The sequence below is a fragment of the Labeo rohita genome, chromosome 9, assembly GCF_022985175.1.
Source record: "Labeo rohita strain BAU-BD-2019 chromosome 9, IGBB_LRoh.1.0, whole genome shotgun sequence".
NCBI lineage: Eukaryota > Metazoa > Chordata > Actinopteri > Cypriniformes > Cyprinidae > Labeo > Labeo rohita.
Genome location: NC_066877.1, coordinates 37222553 through 37246400, shown reverse-complemented (window position 1 = coordinate 37246400; position 23848 = coordinate 37222553). Strand labels below are relative to the sequence as shown.

The 23848-nt window shown below is 33.4% G+C and overlaps 1 protein-coding gene across 2 annotated transcripts in view; it reads left to right on the top strand.

The window, feature by feature from the left end:
* The window catches only part of asmt (acetylserotonin O-methyltransferase), a 31996-nt gene continuing 8148 nt past the window's right edge, over nt 1–23848 (top strand). The window contains exons 1-7 of one of the 2 annotated variants that reach the window (XM_051118552.1): nt 1–66; nt 8377–8554; nt 10252–10381; nt 10546–10614; nt 12795–12913; nt 19103–19243; nt 22770–22892. In XM_051118552.1, coding sequence (XP_050974509.1) covers nt 1–66; nt 8377–8554; nt 10252–10381; nt 10546–10614; nt 12795–12913; nt 19103–19243; nt 22770–22892 — 826 coding nt within the window. The remainder of the gene's footprint in view (nt 67–8376; nt 8555–10251; nt 10382–10545; nt 10615–12794; nt 12914–19102; nt 19244–22769; nt 22893–23848) is intronic. The other variant, XM_051118553.1, reaches the window with a different exon arrangement.

Here is a 23848-nt window from a genome sequence, read left to right as displayed (position 1 = left end):
ATGGCAGGAGAAGAGCCGTATCCCAGAAAGATCCTGCAGTACATGGAGGGATTCCTCGTGTCAAAGGTACCAGATCAACATTTACGGTCATGCATTTATACATTTATACAAAACAGCTTAGATTGCATTACTGCATGTGCATGTCATCATTAAACACGTGAGCTTTTACAAGTGTTTGGAATGATGATGATTTTTTAATGTTTCTGAGAGAAGTCTCTCCTGCTCAGCAAGGCTGCATTTATTTGATCAAACATACTGTAAAAATGTGAAATATTATTATCATTTCAAATAAGTGTTTTCTATTTGAATGTATTGTAAATTGCAATTTATTCATGTGATGCAAAGCTACATTTTGAACATAAAGTGCCAGTGAAGATATTTATTAAGTAACAAAAGATTTCTATTTCAAATAAATGCTGTTCTTCTGAACTTTCTATTCATCTGTGAATCCTGAAAAATAAAATGTATGATAGTTTCAACAAAAATATTGTGCAGCACAACTGTTTTTATCATTGCTAATAATCGTAAATGTTTGTTGAGCAGCAAATCAGTATATTAGAATGATTTCTGAAGGATCATGTGACACTGAAGACTGGAGTAATGATGCTGAAAATTCAGCTGCGCATCACAGAAATAAACTAGATAGTAAAAGTTTGTTCATAGACAAACTTTAAGTTGGCTTGAAAAGGTCTAGCCAGAAAGTTTTAAATTGGTGTTTTTCAGTTTAAAATAGTTTGAAAGATTAAAGTCTGAATGTTTTGAAGCCAATACAGTCTATTAGAAAAATGGTAGATAGGGTGTTGCTGTGTGGTTGCTAGGGTAGCCAGGGCAGTTAGCAAGTTACTAGCATGATTGCAGCACAATTAACATGTTACTAACATGATTGTAGCATGATTGGCATGTTACTAACATGTCGTTAGCATGATTAACAAATTACTAGCATGTTACTAACATAAGTAGCAAGTTACTAGCATGTTGCTACCATGATTAGCAAGTTACTAGCATTATTGTAGCATGATTAGCATGTTACTAGCATGTCGTTAGCATGATTAGCAAATTACTAGCATGTTACTAACATAAATATCAAGTTACTAGCATGATTGTAGCATAATTAACATGTTACTAACATGATTGTAGCATGATTAGCATGTTACTAACATGATTGTTACATAACATAGCATGATTAACAAATTACTAGTATGTTTTATAGCATAATAGCATGTTACTAGCATGATTGTAGCATGATTAGCATGTTACTAGCATGTCATTAGCATGTCAAATTAACAAATTATAGCATGTTACTAACATGATTAGCATGATTGTAGCATAATTAACATAACATGATTGTAGCATGTTACATGTTAGCATGATTGTAGCATGATTAGCATGTTGACTAACAAATTACTAGCATGTTACTAACAGCAAGTTACTAGCATGATTGTAGCATAATTAGCATGTTACTAACATGATTGTAGCATGATTAGCATGTTACTAACATGATTGTAGCATGATTAGCATGTCATTAGCATGATTAACAAATTACTAGCATGTTACTAACATAAGTAGCAAGTTACTAGCATGATTGTAGCATAATTAACATGTTACTAACATGATTGTAGCATGATTAGCATGTTACTAACATGATTGTAGCATGATTAGCATGTCGTTAGCATGATTAACAAATTACTAGCATGTTACTAACATAAATAGCAAGTTACTAGCATGATTGTAGCATAATTAGCATGTTACTAACATGATTGTAGCATGATTAGCATGTTACTAACATGATTGTAGCATGATTAGCATGTCGTTAGCATGATTAACAAATTACTAGCATGTTACTAACATAAGTAGCAATTTACTAGCATGATTGTAGCATAATTATCATGTTACTAACATGATTGTAGCATGATTAGCATGTCGTTAGCATGATTAACAAATTACTAGTATGTTACTAACATAAATAGCAAGTTACTAGCATGATTGTAGCATAATTAGCATGTTACTAACATGATTGTAGCATGATTAGCATGTCGTTAGCATGATTAACAAATTACTAGTATGTTACTAACATAAATAGCAAGTTACTAGCATGATTGTAGCATGATTAGCATGTTACTAGCATGTCATTAGCATGGTTAGCAAATCACTAGTATGTTACTAACATAAATAGCAAGTTACTAGCATGATTGTAGCATAATTAGCATGTTACTAACATGATTGTAGCATGATTAGCATGTTACTAACATGATTGTAGCATGATTAGCATGTCATTAGCATGATTAACAAATTACTAGCATGTTACTAACATAAGTAGCAAGTTACTAGCATGATTGTAGCATAATTAACATGTTACTAACATGATTGTAGCATGATTAGCATGTTACTAACATGATTGTAGCATGATTAGCATGTCGTTAGCATGATTAACAAATTACTAGCATGTTACTAACATAAATAGCAAGTTACTAGCATGATTGTAGCATAATTAGCATGTTACTAACATGATTGTAGCATGATTAGCATGTTACTAACATGATTGTAGCATGATTAGCATGTTTAGCATGATTAACAAATTACTAGCATGTTACTAACATGAGTAGCAATTTACTAGCATGTTTGTAGCATAATTATCATGTTACTAACATGTTTGTAGCATGATTAGCATGTCGTTAGCATGATTAACAAATTACTAGTATGTTACTAACATAAATAGCAAGTTACTAGCATGTTTCTAGCATGATTAGCATGTTACTAACATGTTTCTAGCATGATTAGCATGTTACTAACATGTTTTGTAGCATGATTAGCATGTTACTAACATGTTTGTAGCATGATTAGCATGTCGTTAGCATGTTTTAGCATGAATTACTAGTATGTTACTAACATAAATAGCAAGTTACTAGCATGTTTCTAGCATGATTAGCATGTTACTAGCATGTCATTAGCATGGTAAGCAAATCACTAGCATGTTACTAACATAAATTAGCAAGTTACTAGTATGTTTCTAGCATGATTAGCATGTTACTAGCATGTCATTAGCATGATTAGCAAATCACTAGCATGTTACTAACATAAATAGCAAGTTACTAGCATGTTTCTAGCATGATTAGCAAATTACTAACATGTTACTAGCATAAATAACATTACTACCATGTTGCTACCATTATTAACATGTTACTAGCATGACTGTAGTTTGATTATCATGTTGCTAGCAATGATTAGCATATTACTATCATGCATGTTTCTAGCAATGATTAGCAAGTTACTAGCATGATTGTAGCATGATTAGCAAGTACTAACATGTCACTAGCATGTTACTAGCATAAATAGAAAGTTATTAACATGTTGTTAGCATAAATAACAAGTTACTAACATGTTTTCTAGCATGATTAGCATGTTACTAGCATGTTCTAGCATAAATAGAAAGTCATTAACATGTTTCTAGCATAAATAACAAGTTACTAACATGTTTTAGCATGATTAGCATGTTATTAGCATGTTTCTAGCATAATTAGAAAGTCATTAACATGTTTCTAGCATAAATAACAAGTTACTAACATGTTGTTAGCATGATTAGCATGTTATTAGCATGTTTCTAGCATAAATAGAAAGTCATTAACATGATTAGCATGACTAACATGTCACTAGCATGTTTTCTAGCATAAATAGAAAGTTATTAACATGTTGTTAGCATAAATAACAAGTTACTAACATTTTAGCATGATTAGTATGTTACTAGCATGTTTCTAGCATAAATAGAAAGTCATTAACATGTTTACTAACATAATTAGCAAGTTACTAGCATGTTTGTAGCATGATTAGCATGTTACTAACATGTTTCTAGCATGATTAGCATGTTACTAACATGATTGTAGCATGATTAGCATGTCATTAGCATGATTAGCAAATTACTAGCATGTTTCTAACATGATTAGCAAGTTACTAGCATGTTTCTAGCATGATTAACATGTTACTAACATGATTCTAGCATGATTAGCATGTTACTAACATGTTTCTAGCATGATTAGCATGTCGTTAGCATGATTAACAAATTTGTCTAGCATGTTTCTAACATAAATAGCAAGTTACTAGCATGTTTGTAGCATGATTAGCATGTTACTAACATGTTTGTAGCATGATTAGCATGTTACTAACATGTTTGTAGCATGATTAGCATGTCGTTAGCATGATTAACAAATTACTAGCATGTTACTAACATAATTAGCAATTTACTAGCATGATTGTAGCATAATTATCATGTTACTAACATGTTTCTAGCATGATTAGCATGTCGTTAGCATGATTAGCACAAATTACTAGTATGTTTCTAACATAATTAGCAAGTTACTAGCATGTTTGTAGCATGATTAGCATGTTACTAACATGTTTGTAGCATGATTAGCATGTCGTTAGCATGATTAACAAATTACTAGTATGTTACTAACATAATTAGCAAGTTACTAGCATGTTTCTAGCATGATTAGCATGTTACTAGCATGTCATTAGCATGATTAGCAAATCACTAGTATGTTACTAACATAAATAGCAAGTTACTAGCATGATTGTAGCATGATTAGCATGTTACTAACATGTTTCTAGCATGATTAGCATGTTACTAACATGTTTGTAGCATGATTAGCATGTCATTAGCATGATTAACATGAAATTACTAGCATGTTACTAACATAAGTAGCAAGTTACTAGCATGATTGTAGCATAATTAACATGTTACTAACATGATTGTAGCATGATTAGCATGTTACTAACATGTTTCTAGCATGATTAGCATGTCGTTAGCATGATTAACAAATTACTAGCATGTTACTAACATAAATAGCAAGTTACTAGCATGTTTGTAGCATGATTAGCATGTTACTAACATGATTGTAGCATGATTAGCATGTTACTAACATGTTTGTAGCATGATTAGCATGTCGTTAGCATGATTAACAAATTATTAGCATGTACTAGCAACATCTAGCATAGCAATTTACTAGCATGTTTGTAGCATGATTATCATGTTACTAACATGTTTGTAGCATGATTAGCATGTCGCTAGCATGTTTTAGCATGATTAACAAATTACTAGCATGTTACTAACATAAATAGCAAGTTACTAGCATGATTGTAGCATAATTAGCATGTTACTAACATGATTGTAGCATGATTAGCATGTTACTAACATGATTGTAGCATGATTAGCATGTCGTTAGCATGATTAACAAATTACTAGCATGTTACTAACATAATTAGCAAGTTACTAGCATGTTTGTAGCATGATTAGCATGTTACTAGCATGTTTCTAGCATGATTAGCATGTTACTAGCATGTTTCTAGCATGATTAGCAAATTACTAGCATGTTTCTAACATGATTAGCAAGTTGCTAGCATGTTTCTAACATGATTAGCAAGTTACTAGCATGTTTCTAGCATGATTAGCATGTTACTAGCATGTTTCTAGCATGATTAGCAAATTACTAGCATGTTTCTAACATGATTAGCAAGTTACTAGCATGTTTGTAGCATGATTAGCATGTTACTAGCATGTTTCTAGCATGATTAGCAGCATGTTTCTAGCATGATTTAGCATGATTAGCATGTTCGTTAGCATGATTAACAAATTACTAGCATGTTACTAACATAAGTAGCAAGTTACTAGCATGATTCTAGCATGATTAGCATGTTACTAACATGTTTGTAGCATGATTAGCATGTCATTAGCATGATTAAACAAATTACTAGCATGTTACTAACATAAATAGCAAGTTACTAGCATGATTGTAGCATAATTAGCATGTTACATGATTGTAGCATGATTAGCATGTCGTTAGCATGATTAACAAATTACTAGTATGTTACTAACATAAATAGCAAGTTACTAGCATGATTGTAGCATGATTAGCATGTTACTAGCATGTCGTTAGCATGATTAGCAAATTACTAGCATGTTACTAACATAAGTAGCAAGTTACTAGCATGATTGTAGCATAATTAGCATGTTACTAACATGATTGTAGCATGATTAGCATGTCGTTAGCATGATGATTAACAAATTACTAGCATGTTACTAACATGATAGCAGTAGCATGTTTCTAGCATGATTTAGCATAATTAGCATGTTTCTAACATGATTGTAGCATGATTAGCATGTCGTTAGCATGATTAACAAATTACTAGCATGTTACTAACATAAATAGCAAGTTACTAGCATGATTGTAGCATGATTAGCATGTTACTAACATGATTGTAGCATGATTAGCATGTCGTTAGCATGATTAACAAATTACTAGTATGTTACTAACATAAATAGCAAGTTACTAGCATAATTGTAGCATGATTAGCATGTTACTAGCATGTCTTTAGCATGGTAAGTAAATCACTAGCATGTTACTAACATAAATAGCAAGTTACTAGTATGATTGTAGCATGATTAGCATGTTACTAGCATGTCATTAGCATGGTTAGCAAATCACTAGCATGTTACTAACATAAATAGCAAGTTACTAGCATGATTGAAGCATGATTAGCAAATTACTAACATGTTACTAGCATAAATAACATTACTACCATGTTGCTACCATTATTAACATGTTACTAGCATGACTGTAGTTTGATTATCATGTTACTACAATGATTAGCATATTACTATCATGCTGCTACAATGATTAGCAAGTTACTAGCATGATTGTAGCATGATTAGCAAAGTACTAACATGTCACTAGCATGTTACTAGCATAAATAGAAAGTTATTAACATGTTGTTAGCATAAATAACAAGTTACTAACATGTTAGCATGATTAGTATGTTACTAGCATGTTGCTAGCATAAATAGAAAGTCATTAACATGTTGCTAGCATAAATAACAAGTTACTAACATGTTGTTAGCATGATTAGCATGTTATTAGCATGTTTCTAGCATAAATAGAAAGTCATTAACATGTTGCTAGCATAAATAACAAGTTACTAACATGTTGTTAGCATGATTAGCATGTTATTAGCATGTTTCTAGCATAAATAGAAAGTCATTAACATGATTAGCAAAGTACTAACATGTCACTAGCATGTTACTAGCATAAATAGAAAGTTATTAACATGTTGTTAGCATAAATAACAAGTTACTAACATGTTAGCATGATTAGTATGTTACTAGCATGTTGCTAGCATAAATAGAAAGTCATTAACATGTTGCTAGCATAAATAACAAGTTACTAACATGTTGTTAGCATGATTAGCATGTTATTAGCATGTTTCTAGCATAAATAGAAAGTCATTAACATGTTGCTAGCATAAATAACAAGTTACTAACATGTTGTTAGCATGATTAGCATGTTATTAGCATGTTTCTAGCATAAATAGAAAGTCATTAACATGATTAGCAAAGTACTAACATGTCACTAGCATGTTACTAGCATAAATAACAAGTTACTAACATGTTGTTAGCATGATTAGCAAGTTACAAGCATGACTGTAGCATGATTAACATGTTGCTAGCATAAATAGCATGTTGTTAGCATGATTAGCATGTTACTAGCATGTTTCTAGCATGATTACCCTAGTGAAAAAAACGGCATATGCTGGTAGGTGTGTTTTGGTGCTGGTTCATGCTGGTCATTGACCAGCAACATGACCAGCAAAAACCAGCAAAGGAGCAGCTTAAACCCGCATCAAAACCTACCTAACCAGCATATGCTGGTTTTTTAACAAGCTGCTAACATGTTTCTAGCATGATGTTAGGAGTTTGTTAACAAGATTAGCAAGGTACTAGCATGTCGCTAGCATGATTTAGATGGATAGACAGTGGGTAGATTAGAAATGGAAGAGTGGAAGTTAAATGAGTTTAAATGGATTAGAATAGTAAAGGGCTTTAGTGTGTTTAGGTTGAAATGTTTGACAGCTGGAGTTTGAATAGTTTTGGCTCATTTAAACATTCTGTCAGTGTAAATCTATGGGATTTTTTATTTTATATTTAATATTCAGTTTTAGGAAAACCATAAGTCTGATCAGTCTGAAAATATATAACAACCCTGCATTGACGTTTGTGAGTCGTGTAACAGTAAATCCGTGTGTGTGTGTGTGTGCACCTGGTATTTATCATGTCATGGGGACCAAATGTCCCCACAAGGATAGTAATACCAGTAAATTTTGACCTTGTGGGGACATTTTTTAGGTCCCCATGAGGAAACAGGCTTATAAATGATGCACAAGTTTTTTTGAGAAAGTAAAAGTGTGCACAGTCTCCTGTGAGGGCTGGGTTTAGGTGTAGGGCGATAGAAAATACGGTTTGTACAGTATAAAAACCATTACGCCTATGGAATGAACCCCTTAAACATGGAAACACAACGTGTGTGTGTGTGTGTGTGTGTGTGTGTTGAGACTCTGTTCTGTGCGTGTGAGTTGGGTGTGTTTGAGCAGCTGCATGAGTCTCAGCGGCCGCTGTCCGTATCTGAGTTGGCCGTTTCTCTGGGCTGCAGTGAGGACGGAACTGAACGTCTCCTGAACGCCTGCGTGAGTCTGGAGCTGCTGAACGCCAACACCGACCCGCACGGAACAGGTCACTCACTACAGCAGCAGCTACTCATCATAGTCACATATACACTAAAAAATAAAATGTTTGACATCAGCAGCACTGCACAAATACTGATTACAAAGTGCACATGTAAACACTATGAATTATAAACAGTGTTGGGAAATGTTACTTTTAAAAGTAATGCGTTACAATGTTGCATTAATCTCTTAAAAAGTAACATTGTGTTACTTAGTTACTTTTTATAGAAAGAACTGTGTTATGTTACTTTTGCGTTACTTTTGATTCAATTTAAGGAATGCTGAATCTGTTTTTACATCTTACTCCCGATTTCTCAACATGGGAACAGGAGAGCTTTCAAACAATAAATGGGAAAGAAAAAGTAACTGGCCTAACTCAGATATTTTCTTGTAAAGTAAAAAGTAATGCGTTACTTTACTAGTTACTTGAAAAAAGTAATCTGGTTACGTAACTTGCGTTACTTGTAATGCATTACCCCCAACACTGATTATTAATATTTAACTATTAAATATTTCAAAAGGGGAAAATATAAAAGCAGAGACTGTAGATGTTCAAAGTTTCAATATTGTTAGTGTATAGTTAAGATACTATTATAGCATTTATTATAGCTTTTTTTAATTCAGTTTATTTTTATTTTAGTTAAGTTTTTTTAATAAACTTTAATTTTTTTTTTACATTTTTAGTATTTTTTTTAAATATATCTGTATATTTTTAATACATTTTTATTTCATTTTCAGTTATTTTATTCAGTGTTAGTTAAATGAAAAAAAGAGCAACGTTGCCTATTTACAGCTTTCTGTGTATTTACTCTTGAGCCAGTATTATTGTTATATACTATTTTATTTTTATTAATATTTTGAAATCATTTTTCAGTATAATTTTTAGTCATTTTTGTCATTTAAAAAAAAAAATCCATTTATTTGTAATGCATTTATAGTTGTTTTAGTATGAATATAGCATGAAAATGAAAAATGTTGCATTGGCAACTAAACCAAATTGATTTTTAAAAAATATTTGAGGTTATTTCAGTTCATTTTTAATTCATTTTAAGTAACAAAGATGTTTTTATGTTTATTAGTTTTTTAATAACTGTCTATTATAATGCATTATTAAAACAAATAATTTTAAAGCATTTCTTGGTAAAACTTTTACAGTGCAGTTCTGTATGTTAATATTAGTCAGTGCATTAGTTATCATGAACAAACTATTTAAAGTTATAATACATTTAAAGTTGAGTTAAGAGTCCATGTGTTATAAATGAACATGAATTAAGTTTAATATATTTGTACATTAATCTACAGTTGATTATCAATTGCTGAAAAAAAGGTTAGTTCATGATAACTAATGCATTAACTAACGATAATGAGTTTAACCTCTTTTTACAGTGACACGTGTTTATTTGACTTAAAAATCCTGCAAAAAGGTTTTGAAGTGAAACAGATTTTTAGTATTTTACAAGAAAACACTATTTCAGATTTTCTTCAAAACCTCACCTTTATTTCACCTTTATGTTTACTTGTCATTTCTTTGTAGCAATTTCTGAAAAGTGTTTCTAAACCACTTTTTTATTGTCAATAAAATGTTTTGAATGAATTTTAATCAGTGACTTTACAGTGAAGTTTGTCATCTGTACTGAAACACTTTAATGTTTTATAGCTGCATATAAATGCATTGTGTGTAATTGTTTTTTTCTCATGTCATAGTTGTCTACAGTAACACAGAAATGTCCAGTGTGTTTCTGACCAAGTCCAGCCCGACGTCTCTGTTTCACTCGATCGAGTACAGCTCCAGAACCATCTACCTGTGCTGGCATTACCTGAACGACGCCGTCCGGTGAGAAACACAAACATCTTCACACTCTGTATACAGCTACAGTTTGTGTCTCTGTAAAACTGAGCTCCATATTCTCACTGTATCAGATTATATGAGCCATAAAAGCCTGATGGATGTGTGTAAAAACTCTGGATCTTCACTGATCTTGTTTTTTTCCCCCTCAGAGAAGGGAAGAACCAGTATGAGAAGGCTTTCGGCGTAAACTCCAAAGACCTGTTTGAAGCGCTGTACAGGTGTGTGTGTGTGTGTGTGTGTAACACAGTCATCCTGCGGATCATTTACTGCAAACACTCCGTCACGTTCACTTTCTGCTTCACATAATGTACACAAACACAGTGTGATAAATGGAGTGTATCAGAGGTGATTTGACACTGGAGTTACTGGTTTGGATCCGAGAGTCTGTTTGATCTCACACTGGTTTATCTGGTTAGTTTGAGAGCAGCTGCACAACACTCAACCACAACCGGTTGATTTACTATTATAATGTTACGCCAGGAGACGTAATTATGTGTGCTCTCTGTCTCTCTTTTTAATGAATATTTTCAGTTTGCATTTATTTATATATTTTTAGTTAAATGTTTATTCATTTTGTTACGTAATTTATTTTTATGCCAGTTTTAGTTTGTATTTAATTCCAGACATTTTAGTGCTTCAGTTTAACTTAATTCAGTTAGTTGGCAAGGCAACATGTGTGTGCTTTTTTTAGTTTTTATATAATATTTATATTTTATTTAATTTCATGTGAAAAAAAAACAATTTTTTCAGTGCAAATATTTAAAGAAAAAAACAAGGTTATTTTTGGTTACCTCATTTATGTTTCTTTTGGTGAAAATTGTAATTAAATTTAATTTAATCATTCAAAAAGAAAGCAATATACAAACATTTTAAATTATTTCAACAATTATACATGCTTTTTGATCACTAAAATGTATTTTAATCATTGAAATTGACAACATTTTCAAAAAATTTCATAAGGATTGAAAATTTTTTTTTTCCTTAAATTTGCAGTTTGTAAAAAAAACAAACAAACAAAAAAAAAAAAAAAAAAAACAAAGCAAAAAAAGTGAAATTTATTGAAGAAAAAAAAAAAACATTATTTCACTCATTATGCTAAAAAAAAATTCAATTTGTAAATTGCAATTACAAATCTTTTTTGATTACTAAAATTAAATATAATCATTAAAACCAAAAAATTCAAATGTAAACAAAAAACAACGCTTTGGCGCTCAAAGTCAGATTTAACAGGGCTCTAAAAATGTAGTTTTTCTTAAACTTTTAATAAATCTCAATCATTTTGTGATTGAAATAGTTTAACCAATCAAACTAAAAAAAAAAAAAAACATCCAGGAGACGTATCTGTGCTCTCTCTCTCTTTTAATTAATATTTTGCATTTGCATTTATTTTTATATTTTTAGTTTTAGCAAATTATTAATTGATTTTATGTAATTTTGTCATTTTTGTTGGGTTTGTTTTTATATTTCTATTTAGGTTTCATTTATTTTTTATTCCAGTTTCAGTTTGTTTTTCATTTCAAGTAATTTTAGTGCTTCCATTAAACCTATTTCAGATTAATTTATTTCTTTGTTTCTTTTATTTATTTTATTTTTATATATTAAAAGTTTTTATGTAACATTTATATTTTCAGTAAAAAAAAAAAAAAAAAAAAAAAAATGCAGTTTTAATAGTTTTGGTGTTAGTTAACAATAAAAACCCAGCACTAGAAGAGATTTTTTATTTTATTTTTTATTTATTTATTTATTTTTTTTTTACAGGATATTTGTTTTGTTTTCCAGTGCAAATATCTAAAGAAAAATCAACTCAGTTCATAGAGAAAACAAGGTTATTTTTTCTGACCTCATTGACATATATTGTTCTATTTTTAAGGCAAAAACTCACTTAATTAAAATACATTTTTAAAAACAAAACTTCTTATCTGCTTCTCTAAATATATTTTGATTTTAAAAATATTTAAATTTAAATAACATAATTTCTGAGCAAAAAAAAGATTTTTTTTGCAGTGTTTTTTTAAATTTTTTATCTGAAGTGTTTAAGCACCACCGTTCACAAGTTTTATTATAGTTTTAAGATTTTTAATGTTTTTGAAAGAAGTCACCAAGGCTGCACTTTTATTTGGTCAAAAAGACAGTAAAATTGTGAAATATTATTACAGTTTAAAACAGCTGTTTACTGTGTGAATATGTGTTAAACTGTAATTTATTTCTGTGATCAAAGCTGAATTTTCAGCATCATTACTCCAGTCTTCAGTGTCACATGAACCTTCAGAAATCATTCTAATAATTATTGGAATCTTATATATATGAAACTATTGACTGATAGTGTATAAAGGCTCCAACTGAGCCAACAATTCAGTAATAATCAGATTATTATTCAGTGTGTGTGTGTGTGTTTCAGGTCTGATGAGGAGATGGTGAAGTTCATGCACCTGATGAACTCCATCTGGAACATCTGCGGCCGTGATGTGGTCACAGCGTTCGATCTGTCGCCGTTCAGATGCATCTGTGATCTCGGAGGTAAAACGCTTCTCACACGAGCCACCAATAATCCTAAACCCCTAGATTATACATGCAAACCCTAGTAAATTAAGACATGAGACTGAAACTTCGGCTTTCAGACAGATTTGAGTGTAAACGGCAAAAGAACCACAAGGTGGAGCTGATGCTGCATGAACATCAGAACATTAGATTCTCACACAAACACCAACACACATGTGACCCTGGACCACAAAACCAATTTTATAATATCTAAAAGCTGAATAAATAAGATTTCCATTGACTTGTGGTTTGTTAGGATAAGACAATATTTGGTTAAAATACAACTGTTTGAAAATCTGGAATCTGAGGGTGAAAAAAAATCTAAATATGGAGAAAATCACCTTAAAAGTTGTGCAAATCACCGCAAAAGTTTTTAGCAATGCATATTACTAATCAGAAATGAAGTTTTGATATATTTACAGTAGGAAATGTACAGAATATCTTCATGGAACATGATCTTCACTTAATATCCTAATGATTTTCGGCACAAAAGAAAAAATGATAATTTTGACCCATACAGTGTATTTTTGGCTATTGCTACTCCAGACTAGTTTTGTGCTCCGGGGTCACACAGTGAATTCCCAAGAACCAAACAGACCAAACAGTTTTCTAAATGCATAAACAACAATTGACCAGTCACCAATATTCGACATATTAACAGTGACAGATGAATTTGCACCAAAATATTAGCGTTTGATTGAACACAAAACCTCTGACATCAACAATAAAAGATATAGGAAACGTTTTCTCCCTTTTGCAAAGTCTATTTATTTATCTCTCATAACTGTGCATAAAAATAATCTACAGTGAATAAGATTTTTAAAATGTTTTTGTGTTTTCAAAAATCTTTTCTGCTCAGCAATGCTGCTTTTATGTGATTAAAAATGCTGTAAAAATGTTAAATATTTTTAGAAATTAAAACATTTGTTTTGTATGTGAATATCTGTTAAACTGTAATTTATTTCAGTAATCAAATCTGAATTTTTAACATCATTACTTGTCTTCAGAAATCATTATAATATGCTGATTTGCTGGTTAAGAAACATTTCTGATTATTAGTAATTAGTAATTATTAGTAAACAGTTGTGCTGCAGAATATATTTGTGGAAACTGTCATATATTTTGTGTTTTAGGATTCACAGATGAATAGAAAATTCAAAAGAACAGCGTTTATTTGAAACAGAAATGCAACATTATATTAAAAGTGTTACTTTATTTAAAAAAAATTGTACTGACCCCAACCTTGACCTTCAAAAGCAATCATCAGAACAATCTAATGTAACATGCACATGATAGTGTGTGTGAAATCTCACACAGGCTGCAGACGTAAGCGTCCGTCACTCCGTCTTTCCTCTGCTTCCATGAAGTGTCTTGAAAGTGTTCCCTTCAATTATTCAGCAGGCGAGTCTCTGTGGGTTTAATCGTTTTGGACCTGCGCGGACGGCATTGATTCGGAGGTGTGTGGCCTGACGTGTCAAACAGGAGGAAGCCTTGAGGGAATCGTCCGCTCGGCACCTGTAGAGTCTGCTGCGTTTCGGACTAATGATGACGAGACGACATTAACATGTGGAGTGTTTGTCGCGCGCTAATGAGGCTCACGGCCCTTCAGACGAGACTCAGAGCGCAGCTGCTCCATCAAAACACATGTCACTGCAGCTCTGCTGTTTGACAGGACAGTCCTGCAGGAATACAACACAATTTAATCAACCGCTTTAAAGGAGAAGTCCACTTCCAGAACAACAGTTCACAAATAATGTAGTCACCCCCTTGTCATCCAAGATGTTCATGTCTTTCTGTCTTGTGAAGAAATTATGTTTTTTGAGGAAAACTTTTCAGGATTTTTCTCTATGTCATGGACTTCATTGGTGCTCCGATTTTGAACTTCCAAAATGTAGTTTAAATGCGGCTTCAAAGGCTCTAAACGATCCCAGACGAGGAAGAAGGGTCTTATCTAGCGAATTTTTTATTTTTTTAGAAAAATAAAAATGTGTATACTTTTTAAGCACAAAAGCTGGTGTAGCACAGGCTCTGGGATGCGCGTCCACGATGCTGCATACTATTGAATCGCGTCGAAACGTCACACGTAGGCGGAACTACAGACCCAGTGTTTACAAAGCGAACGTGCAAAGACTAAGAAAGTGCAAGTAAGTCAAACACTGTTTACAAACAAAAAGGTACAATGATGTTCGACGATTCTGAAGTTGTAGGAGAAAATAAGGTGGAGTTTTTCACCATACTCTACCTTTTTGAGCCGGAGCACACAGACGATGAACTTAGATGTGATTCGTAGTAGTGATGGGAAGTTCGGATCATTTTACCGACTCGGACCTTTGAGTCTCGTTCAGCAAAATGAACGAGTCTTTTTCCGAGTCATTTTGTTCATTTTAGCAAAATATGATTAAAATGTTACGTGTGACTTCCCTAACACATCTACTGTTTACACAAATGTTGATCACACTACAAACAAGACAAAACTATAATGCTATAAGAAACAGAAAAGATTCATTCATTGTTTACCTGGGTCTTTAGTCTATGATTAGCTCACCTCACCTCTTCTCTGACAAGTTTTCAGGTTTGAGTCATTTGTTCATCACGTGACGCCCCATAAGATGAACGAACCACTCGAAAAACCCAAAGACTCCAAACAGGTGAACTAATTCCAGTACAGAACCTAATAGGATGCTGCGCATGCGCGACTGAATGAATCACTCCCCGAGACGACTCGTTCTTCCCGAGTCACATTAAAGATTCGTTCAAAATGAAAGAATCGTTTAAGAACGACCCATCACTAATTCGTAGCGTCATGGTCGCACATCCCAGAGCCTGTGCTACACCAGCTTTTGTGCTTAAAAAGGATACAAATTTTTATTTTTCGAAAAAAATGACTGATGGTTTCGCTAGATAAGATCCTTCTTCCTCGTCTGGGATCGTTTAGAGCCTTTGAAGCTCCATTTAAACTACATTTTGGAAGTTAAAAATCGGGCACCAATGAAGTCCATTATATAGAGAAAAATCCTGAAATGTTTTTCTCAAAAACCTTAATTTCTTCACAACTGAAGACAGAAAGACGTGAATCTTGGATGACAAGAGGGTGAGTACATTATTTGTGAATTGTTGTTCTGGAAGTGGACTTCTCCTTTAAGCTGCATGTTACTAATTATGTGAATGGGTGCCGTCAGAATAAGACTCCAAACAGCTGATATAAACATCACAATAATCCACAAGTAATCCACAGCACTCCAGTCCATCAGTTAACACCTTGAAGACAAAAGCTGAAACAAATGCATCAAGACGTTTTTAACTAAAATAAGTCCGTAATCCATAATAACACTTCCTCCAGTGAAAAAGTCCATCTCATGTTGTCTCTCACATCAAAATCCAGCCTCTTTTGGCTTGTAAACAGTGCTTGTTCTGTGCAGATTTCTCTCCTGATTCAAACCAGAACACTTTTTCACTGGAGGAAGTGTTATTATGGATTATGGACTCAATGTATTTTAGTTAAAAACATCTTAATGATGGATTTGTTTCAGGGTCATTTCAAAATTTCAAAAACGGCTCAACTTTTTGATTTTGCTAATATTTATTCTGAGGAAAAATAGACATGTGTAGTGATGAAAGCCAAAATATTAAATGTAATGGATGAATATTAACTGAGTAATCCATTATTTTGTAGAGGGGCTTCAAAATGCCAATTTTCACCTGAGATTCAGAGCCAAATTACAGGACGGTAAAAAAAAACTTTATAAAGATGGCAGCATCATCATGTTATTTGTACACAGAGATTGGTAGCTCTATTAGTAAAATCTGTTGACTTTATCAATCTTTGTTGCATTATGTGCCAATGGTGACCATTCAAAAATGAGGAAACAGCACTTTTCATGTGTTTTCACCCAAAGTTTGAATGCCTGTAATTCAAGAAGTATTAAAGATATCTTAATGCTCTTTTAGATGTTGGGTCTCAACAAACTTTCCTTTTGGCATCTTCATATTTTATGCACTATGAGATTCAGTTCCAGAGATATTGGAATTTCAATATGGCTCCAGGAGTAAATCATTAAAATGTACACATTCTCAGTGGTCAAAAACCAAATGTTGGTCAGTTTGCAAAATTATGATTCTTCTTTTCTTTTAAAAAGGAATGTGTGAAGATCAAATAATATTAAAACTGGAGATGCATCTCATTTCTGTTAAAACAACTGTATGTCATATCTATGTGAGTGCCATAAATATTCTTTTTCCAAAGTTTGCGTGCCTGTAACTCAAGAAGCATTAAAGATATCGTCATATGATTTTAGATTCTAGTTCTTAATAAACTTTTTTTGTGGAATCTTCATTTTGAAGGACCTACGTTGTTCAGTCCCAGAGATATGGGGATCTCAATTAGGCTCCGTTTTATCCATTTTCAGTGGTCGAACACCAAATTTGGTCACTTTGTATACAGCTGATACTTAGTTTATTTAAAGAACAATGTCTGAAGAAGAAATAATGTTGAAATTAGAATTGTATCTTGTTTCCCTCCATCAAAACTATTGCATAGGGCCTTAAAAATAAAGATGCCAAAAGGAAAGTTTGTTGAGACCCAAAATCTATAAGGGCATTAACATACCTTTAATACTTACAGGCATGCCAACTTTGAAGAACAATCTTGAAAAGTGCTGTTTCCCCATTTTTGAATGGTCACCATTGGCACATAATGAAACAAAGATTGATAAAGTCAACAGATTTTACTAATAGAGCTACCAATCTCTGTGTAAAAATAATATTATGATGCTGCCATCTTTATAAAGTCATTTTTATCCTCCTGTAATTTGGCTCCAAATCTCAGATGAAAATGCCATTTTGTCCCATTACTCAGTAAATATACATCTATGACATTAATTATTTTGGCTTTCTTCCTAATGTACTACATTTACCAAAAATAAAATTAATGTTTAAAATCAAAATTTGAGCTGGAGAGCTCTGCTTGATACAAAATTACTCACACAAAGCTGAACTGAGATCCTCATATCTGTGGAATTTAATTATATACAGCCTTAAAAATGATGCTACCAAAAGAAAAGTTTGTTAAGAATGTGAATCTAAAAGGATATTTTAATATCTGTAATATTTCTTGAGTTACAGGCATGCGAACACAGGGGAAAAGCACACAATAAGTGCTCTCTTCCCACTTTTGAACTATCACCATTGGCACATAATGCAATAATGTCCAGATTTTGAATTGAAATTTCATATTGAAATTCCAATATCTCTGGAACCGTAAAAAGTAAAGATGCCAAAAGATGCCAAAAGGAAATTTGTTAAGACCCAACACCTAAAAGGTCATTAAGATATCTTTAATACTTCTTGAGTTACAGGCATTTGGGTGAAAACACATGAAAAGTGCTGTTTCCTCATTTTTGAATGGTCACCATTGGCACATAATGCAACAAAGATTGATAAAGTCAACAGATTTTACTAATAGAGCTACCAATCTCTGAGTAAAAATAACATCATAATGCTGCCATCTTTATAAAGTCATTTTTAGCTATCTGAAATTTGACTCTGAATCTCAGATGAAAATTGCCATTTTGACCTCCCTCTACAAAACAGTGGATTACTTGGTAAATATGCATCCATGACATTTCATATTTTGGCTTTCATCACTACACGTGTTTATCTTTCTTCAGGAAAAATATTAGCAAAATCTAAAATTTGAGCCGGGGACCTCTGGTTGAGTTAACACGGAATGATCCTTTAGCTTTTGTCTTCTCAAGATGTTAACTAATGGACTGAAGTGGTGTGGATTGTTGTCATATTTTTATCAGCTTTTTCTGATGGCACCCATTCACTGCAGAAGATCCATTAGTGAGATAGTGATGCAATGACACATTTCTACAAACAAAGGTTGTAGATCTGTGAAAACGTGCATTTTCAGGTTTTCTTTTTAAAGCGAGGATGAAAAATGATGACAGAATCTTAGTTCTAGGGTGCACCATCCCTTTATAATGTCGTTATAAAGTTTCTCCTTAAGGACAGTGGCAGCATCTTGCCCTGTGCTTTGTGAGCGATTGGACATGTGCGGCGGCCCGAGGGTCCAGATGGTTGTGGGTGACATGACTCAAGAATATTAATGTGTGGCCCGCGGTGTGGAAACTCACGTAACGTTTGTTCTCGCTCTCCTCCGATCAGGCTGCAGCGGCGCTCTGGCCAAACAGTGCGTGTCGGCCTACCCCGAATCAACCGTCACCATCTTTGACCTTCCCAAGGTTGTGCGAACATCCCAGCAGCACTTTGTGTCGCCGCAAGATGAGCGCATCTCCTTCTGTGAAGGTACATGTGTGTGTGTGCTGAGGGGAATCAATACTGTTGGAGGGCGAGGAGTCGTTCTGTTCTGGATTGATTCGTCACGCTTGGTGAAGTTAATGTCATGCCAATGCAGCATTTTTGCCACTTCATGACGCTTGCATTCAGGGTTGCCAGATTGGGTCGACGATATCCAACCCAAATGCTCTACAAAACCCACCTGAAACATAGGCAGGCCCCTTCTCTAAACAACCACGTTAACTTCCCAAATGGTAAATGTCAACATTTTTTTCATAATTATGAGCCTAGAGGGTCCAGAGAATTGTACTGCAGTGTTTTTTTTCAGATTGAGCAAAAACCCTTGGACTGCATTATGTGTCAATGGTGACCATTCAAAAATAGGGAAACAGCACTTTTCAAGTTTTTTCTCCAAAGTTTGATTGCCTGTAACTTAAGAAGTACTAAAGATATCTTAATGCCCTTTTGGATGTCGGGTTTTAACAAACTTTCCTTTTGGCATCTTTATTTTTAATGCCCTATGAGATTCCATTCCAGAGATATTGGAATTTCAATATGGCTCAAGGAGTACATTACTAAAATGTACACATTTTCAGTGGTCAAAAACCAAATGTGGGTCAGTTTGCAAAATTATGATACTTCTTTTCTTTTAAAGAGGAATGTGTGAAGAACAAATAATGTTGAAACTAGAGATGTATCTCATTTTCTTTTGTCAACTGCATTGAACATACCGGTTTGAGTGCCATAAATAGTCTTTTTCCAAAGTTTGCATGTCTATAACTTGAGAAGTAATAAAATATATCACAAGGTTGTTAAGGACCATTTTTTACCGACCTAAAACTAAATAGTGACAAAACAAAATTATAAATAGAGCTGCAAGCAGCAACTACCAGGGTTCAAGCACTTAAGGCATTTAAGCATATCAGGAAGACATTACTTATTATTTAGCAAGGCTGTCCACACTTAAGTCAATGATTAAAAAAGCATTTTGGCAAATCCAGGCCATTTACCATAGGAATATGATGTTTTGTAATGTTTATGACTGTTATAGCACCAGCTGTGGTCTGATCTCCTTAAAACTTTGCATGCTTAGTCTCATGCTCAGCGGGTTTTGTGAAGTGTTGAGTTTTCCTTTAGGCTTTATAGGATTTTGGGTAAATTTGGACAGGCCCCTTTTCTAAACAACCCCGTTAAAGCTTCCCAAATTGTAAAATTCTATATTTTTTTTTGATAATTATTGATCTAGAGAGTCTAGGGAATTCTGCTGCATTTTTTTTTCAGATTGAGTGAAAAACCTAGGACTAGTTTGGAAAAGTAGTTTTTTTTAAACATCTTCTCAATCAAAGTTTGACTTTAGCCATCTTTGTTGCATTCAAAAATGGGAAACGGCACTTTTCAAGTTTTTTTCTCCAAAGTTTGCATGCCTGTAGCTCAAGAAATATTAAAGATATCTTAATGCCCTTTTAGACATTGGGACTTAACAAACTTTTCTATTGTCATCTTTATTTTTAAGGCCCTATATGGTTCGATTCCAGAGATATTGGAGTTTCAATGTGGCTCCAGGAGTAAATTGTTAAAATGTATTCATTTTCAGTGGTCAAAAACAAAATGTGGGTCAGTTGGTCTGGATTTTGGGTAAATTCGGACAGGCCCATTTTCTAAACAACCCCATTATAGCTTTCCAAAGGGTAAATTTCAACATTTTGTTGATAATTATTGACCTAGTGAGTCCAGAGAATTGTACTGCAGTGTTTTTTTGAAAAACCTAGGACTAGTTCGCAAAAGTAATTTTTTTTTTTTACATCATCTCAGTCATTTAACAAACAATTTGATTGACAGCAGTGGTTCTAGAGGCAAAGTTGTCTGGAAAGAGAAGTTCTATCATATCAGCCTCCGTTAACCATGTCTATCAGGTGCTCAAAACTGTCGGCCAATGATGGCCATGTTTTTTGAGATACGCAAATGTCCTTGTAGACACTTGTGGCACTTTGGACTAAGACCGTGCACAACGACTTTTATGTTGGTAGGACAAATGCTTGCACAGTTATAGCCATTTTCATGTTTTATTTTCTCTTATAGCGCCACCAAGTGGCCAAGCTCCTTGATTTTTGTCCTGTAACCTCAGATTGAGCTCTTACATAAGTGTGCCAAGTTTGGTGAAAATATCTCATTCTGTTCATGAGTTATAGGCATTTTATTAAAAGTGGCCCCACCCCCTTTTGAATGTTTTGATGTCCATTTGTGACGGTGAGTCGAAGGTTCAACTTTTGTTTGATAATTATTGATATTCACTCTCCAGAGAATCTGCCTGCACTAGTTTCAAGTCGGACGAAAAACCTAGGGCTTGTTTGCAAAAATAGGTTTTTCAAACAAGGGAAATACCCGAACATTTCACAAGGGTCGTGACTGAATCTGGGGCATGCATTTTTTATTCCAACTACATAAGACACTTGAGCCTGTGACTGACGGTTTATGAGTTATGAGCGATATCGTACTTTTGATCGCTGTAGCGCCCCCGTCACGCCGATTGGGGCGAGCATTGGTGACGTTGTAGGTGGTGTGAGTGCTACCATCACGCCAAGTTTCACGTCTCCACGACTTACGGTTTGGTCTGCACAATCAGTTTTATGCAAAAAACGCTCATCCGTGACTATTCTAACAATTACAATAGGGTTTCAGTGCTATGCGCTTGAACCCCTAAAAATGCATTAATTTTCCAGACAGGAATATAATACAACAGGAAAACAGAGGACAAATACAATACAAGAAAATTAGCAAATATGACAAAAAAGGTTGAAACTATTATAAGTCAAATATTTTCATTACAGACTTTAATTCTTGGAAACACACATGCATTGTTTTCAGCCAATTCAAAAGTGGATCCAGAATAAATGATCATAATAAACAATGCAATTAGTGCAACAGGCAAATGTGCCATTGGTCTTGAATAAACAGCTACAAGGTCAACATCTGATCTGTTATCATGCTGAACAAACCTGCAGGTTTAATAACATCATGCATGACTGACATGGGTTTTGTTTTTGTTTTGTTAATCAATTAACCTGTAAAATGTAAATGTTTGACAACTGCCAAACTGATGCCAAACCAGCCGAAGTTTCGTCCATACACACAAACCCACATTTTTAATTTTTAATCTCTAATTTTTTTAAATCCTATATTTGGAGTTTGAAATCGGTTTTGATTTAATGTTACGCACTAGTTCTTTAATAATAATGCAAATAATTGAAACATGAAAGTAATTCTGTAAAAAATCTGGAAGATCCACATTCCAGACATTTCAGTTTTTTCAGAAATGAAACCAATGCACCGATGAGTCATTGTAAGATCTGTAAGATGCATTTAGAAAATAGAGTCAGTTTTAATGTCTAATAAAAATGATTGACATTCTCATGATGTGAGGTTCATCTATGTGATTCATGAGTGTTTTTGTCTCTGTCTGAACAGGGATGCATCAGTAGATTGTTTGTTCCTGTATATATATGTGTGTGTGTGTGTGTGTGTGTGTGTGTGACAGGAGACTTCTTTAAGGACGAGCTCCCGCAGGCTGATCTCTACATTCTGGCCCGGATTCTGCATGACTGGACCGACCAGCGGAGTGTGGAGCTGCTGGCCAAGATTTACCACTCCTGTAGACCAGGTACAAACACACACACATATATACAAGGCCTCTTTTCTCTCTTAATGACAGTGCAGAGAACACAGCAGAAACTCTCCTTCATTCTTTCCAAAGTGAAACAGACACAAGACAGTTTGACGTCATTTTAGTTTAATAGCTACATTTCTGGTGGAGAGCTGAACTACTCATAATCCTGAAAAGAATTGCATCAGAAGAGCTCAGAGGGGCTGTTCAATCCCATGAATATTTGCAAATGATGTAACTGAGTCTCAAATGACTGACATGCTCTACTGGATAACATTTTGACATAAATTAATGTTTTGGAAAGAGGTCTCTTCTGTTTAACAAGGGTGCCTTTATTTGATCAAAAATACAGCCAAAAATGTTAAATATTTTTATAATTTAAAATAGCTGTCTTGTATGTGAATATGTGTTAAAATGTAATTTATTTCTGTGATGCGCAGCTGAATTTTCAGCATCATTACTCCAGTCTTCAGTGTCACATGATCCTTCAGAAATCATTCCAATATGCTGATTTGCTGCTCAACAAACATTTATGATTATTAGCAATGTTAAAAACAGTTGTGCTGCACAATATTTTTGTGGAAACTGTCCTACATTTTATTTTTCAGGATTCACAGATGAATAGAAAGTTCAAAACAACAGCCTTTATTTGAAATAGAAATCTTTAGAAATGTCTTTACTGTCACTTTTGATGCATTTAATGCATCCTTACTGAATATAAGTACACCGTAAAAAACAATTTGTTGAGTCAACTTAAAATAATCTGTTACCCAGCTGCCTTAAAATTTTAAGTTTAGTCAACTTGAAATTTTAAGTTGTACTAAGTGACAACTTAGATATTTGAGTTGATTCAACTTACAGTTTTAAGGCAGCTGGATAACTTACCCAGTTTTTAAGTTTAACAAACCAAATTTTTTGTGAAGTCAACCAATAATTCAAATCAATAAGAATCA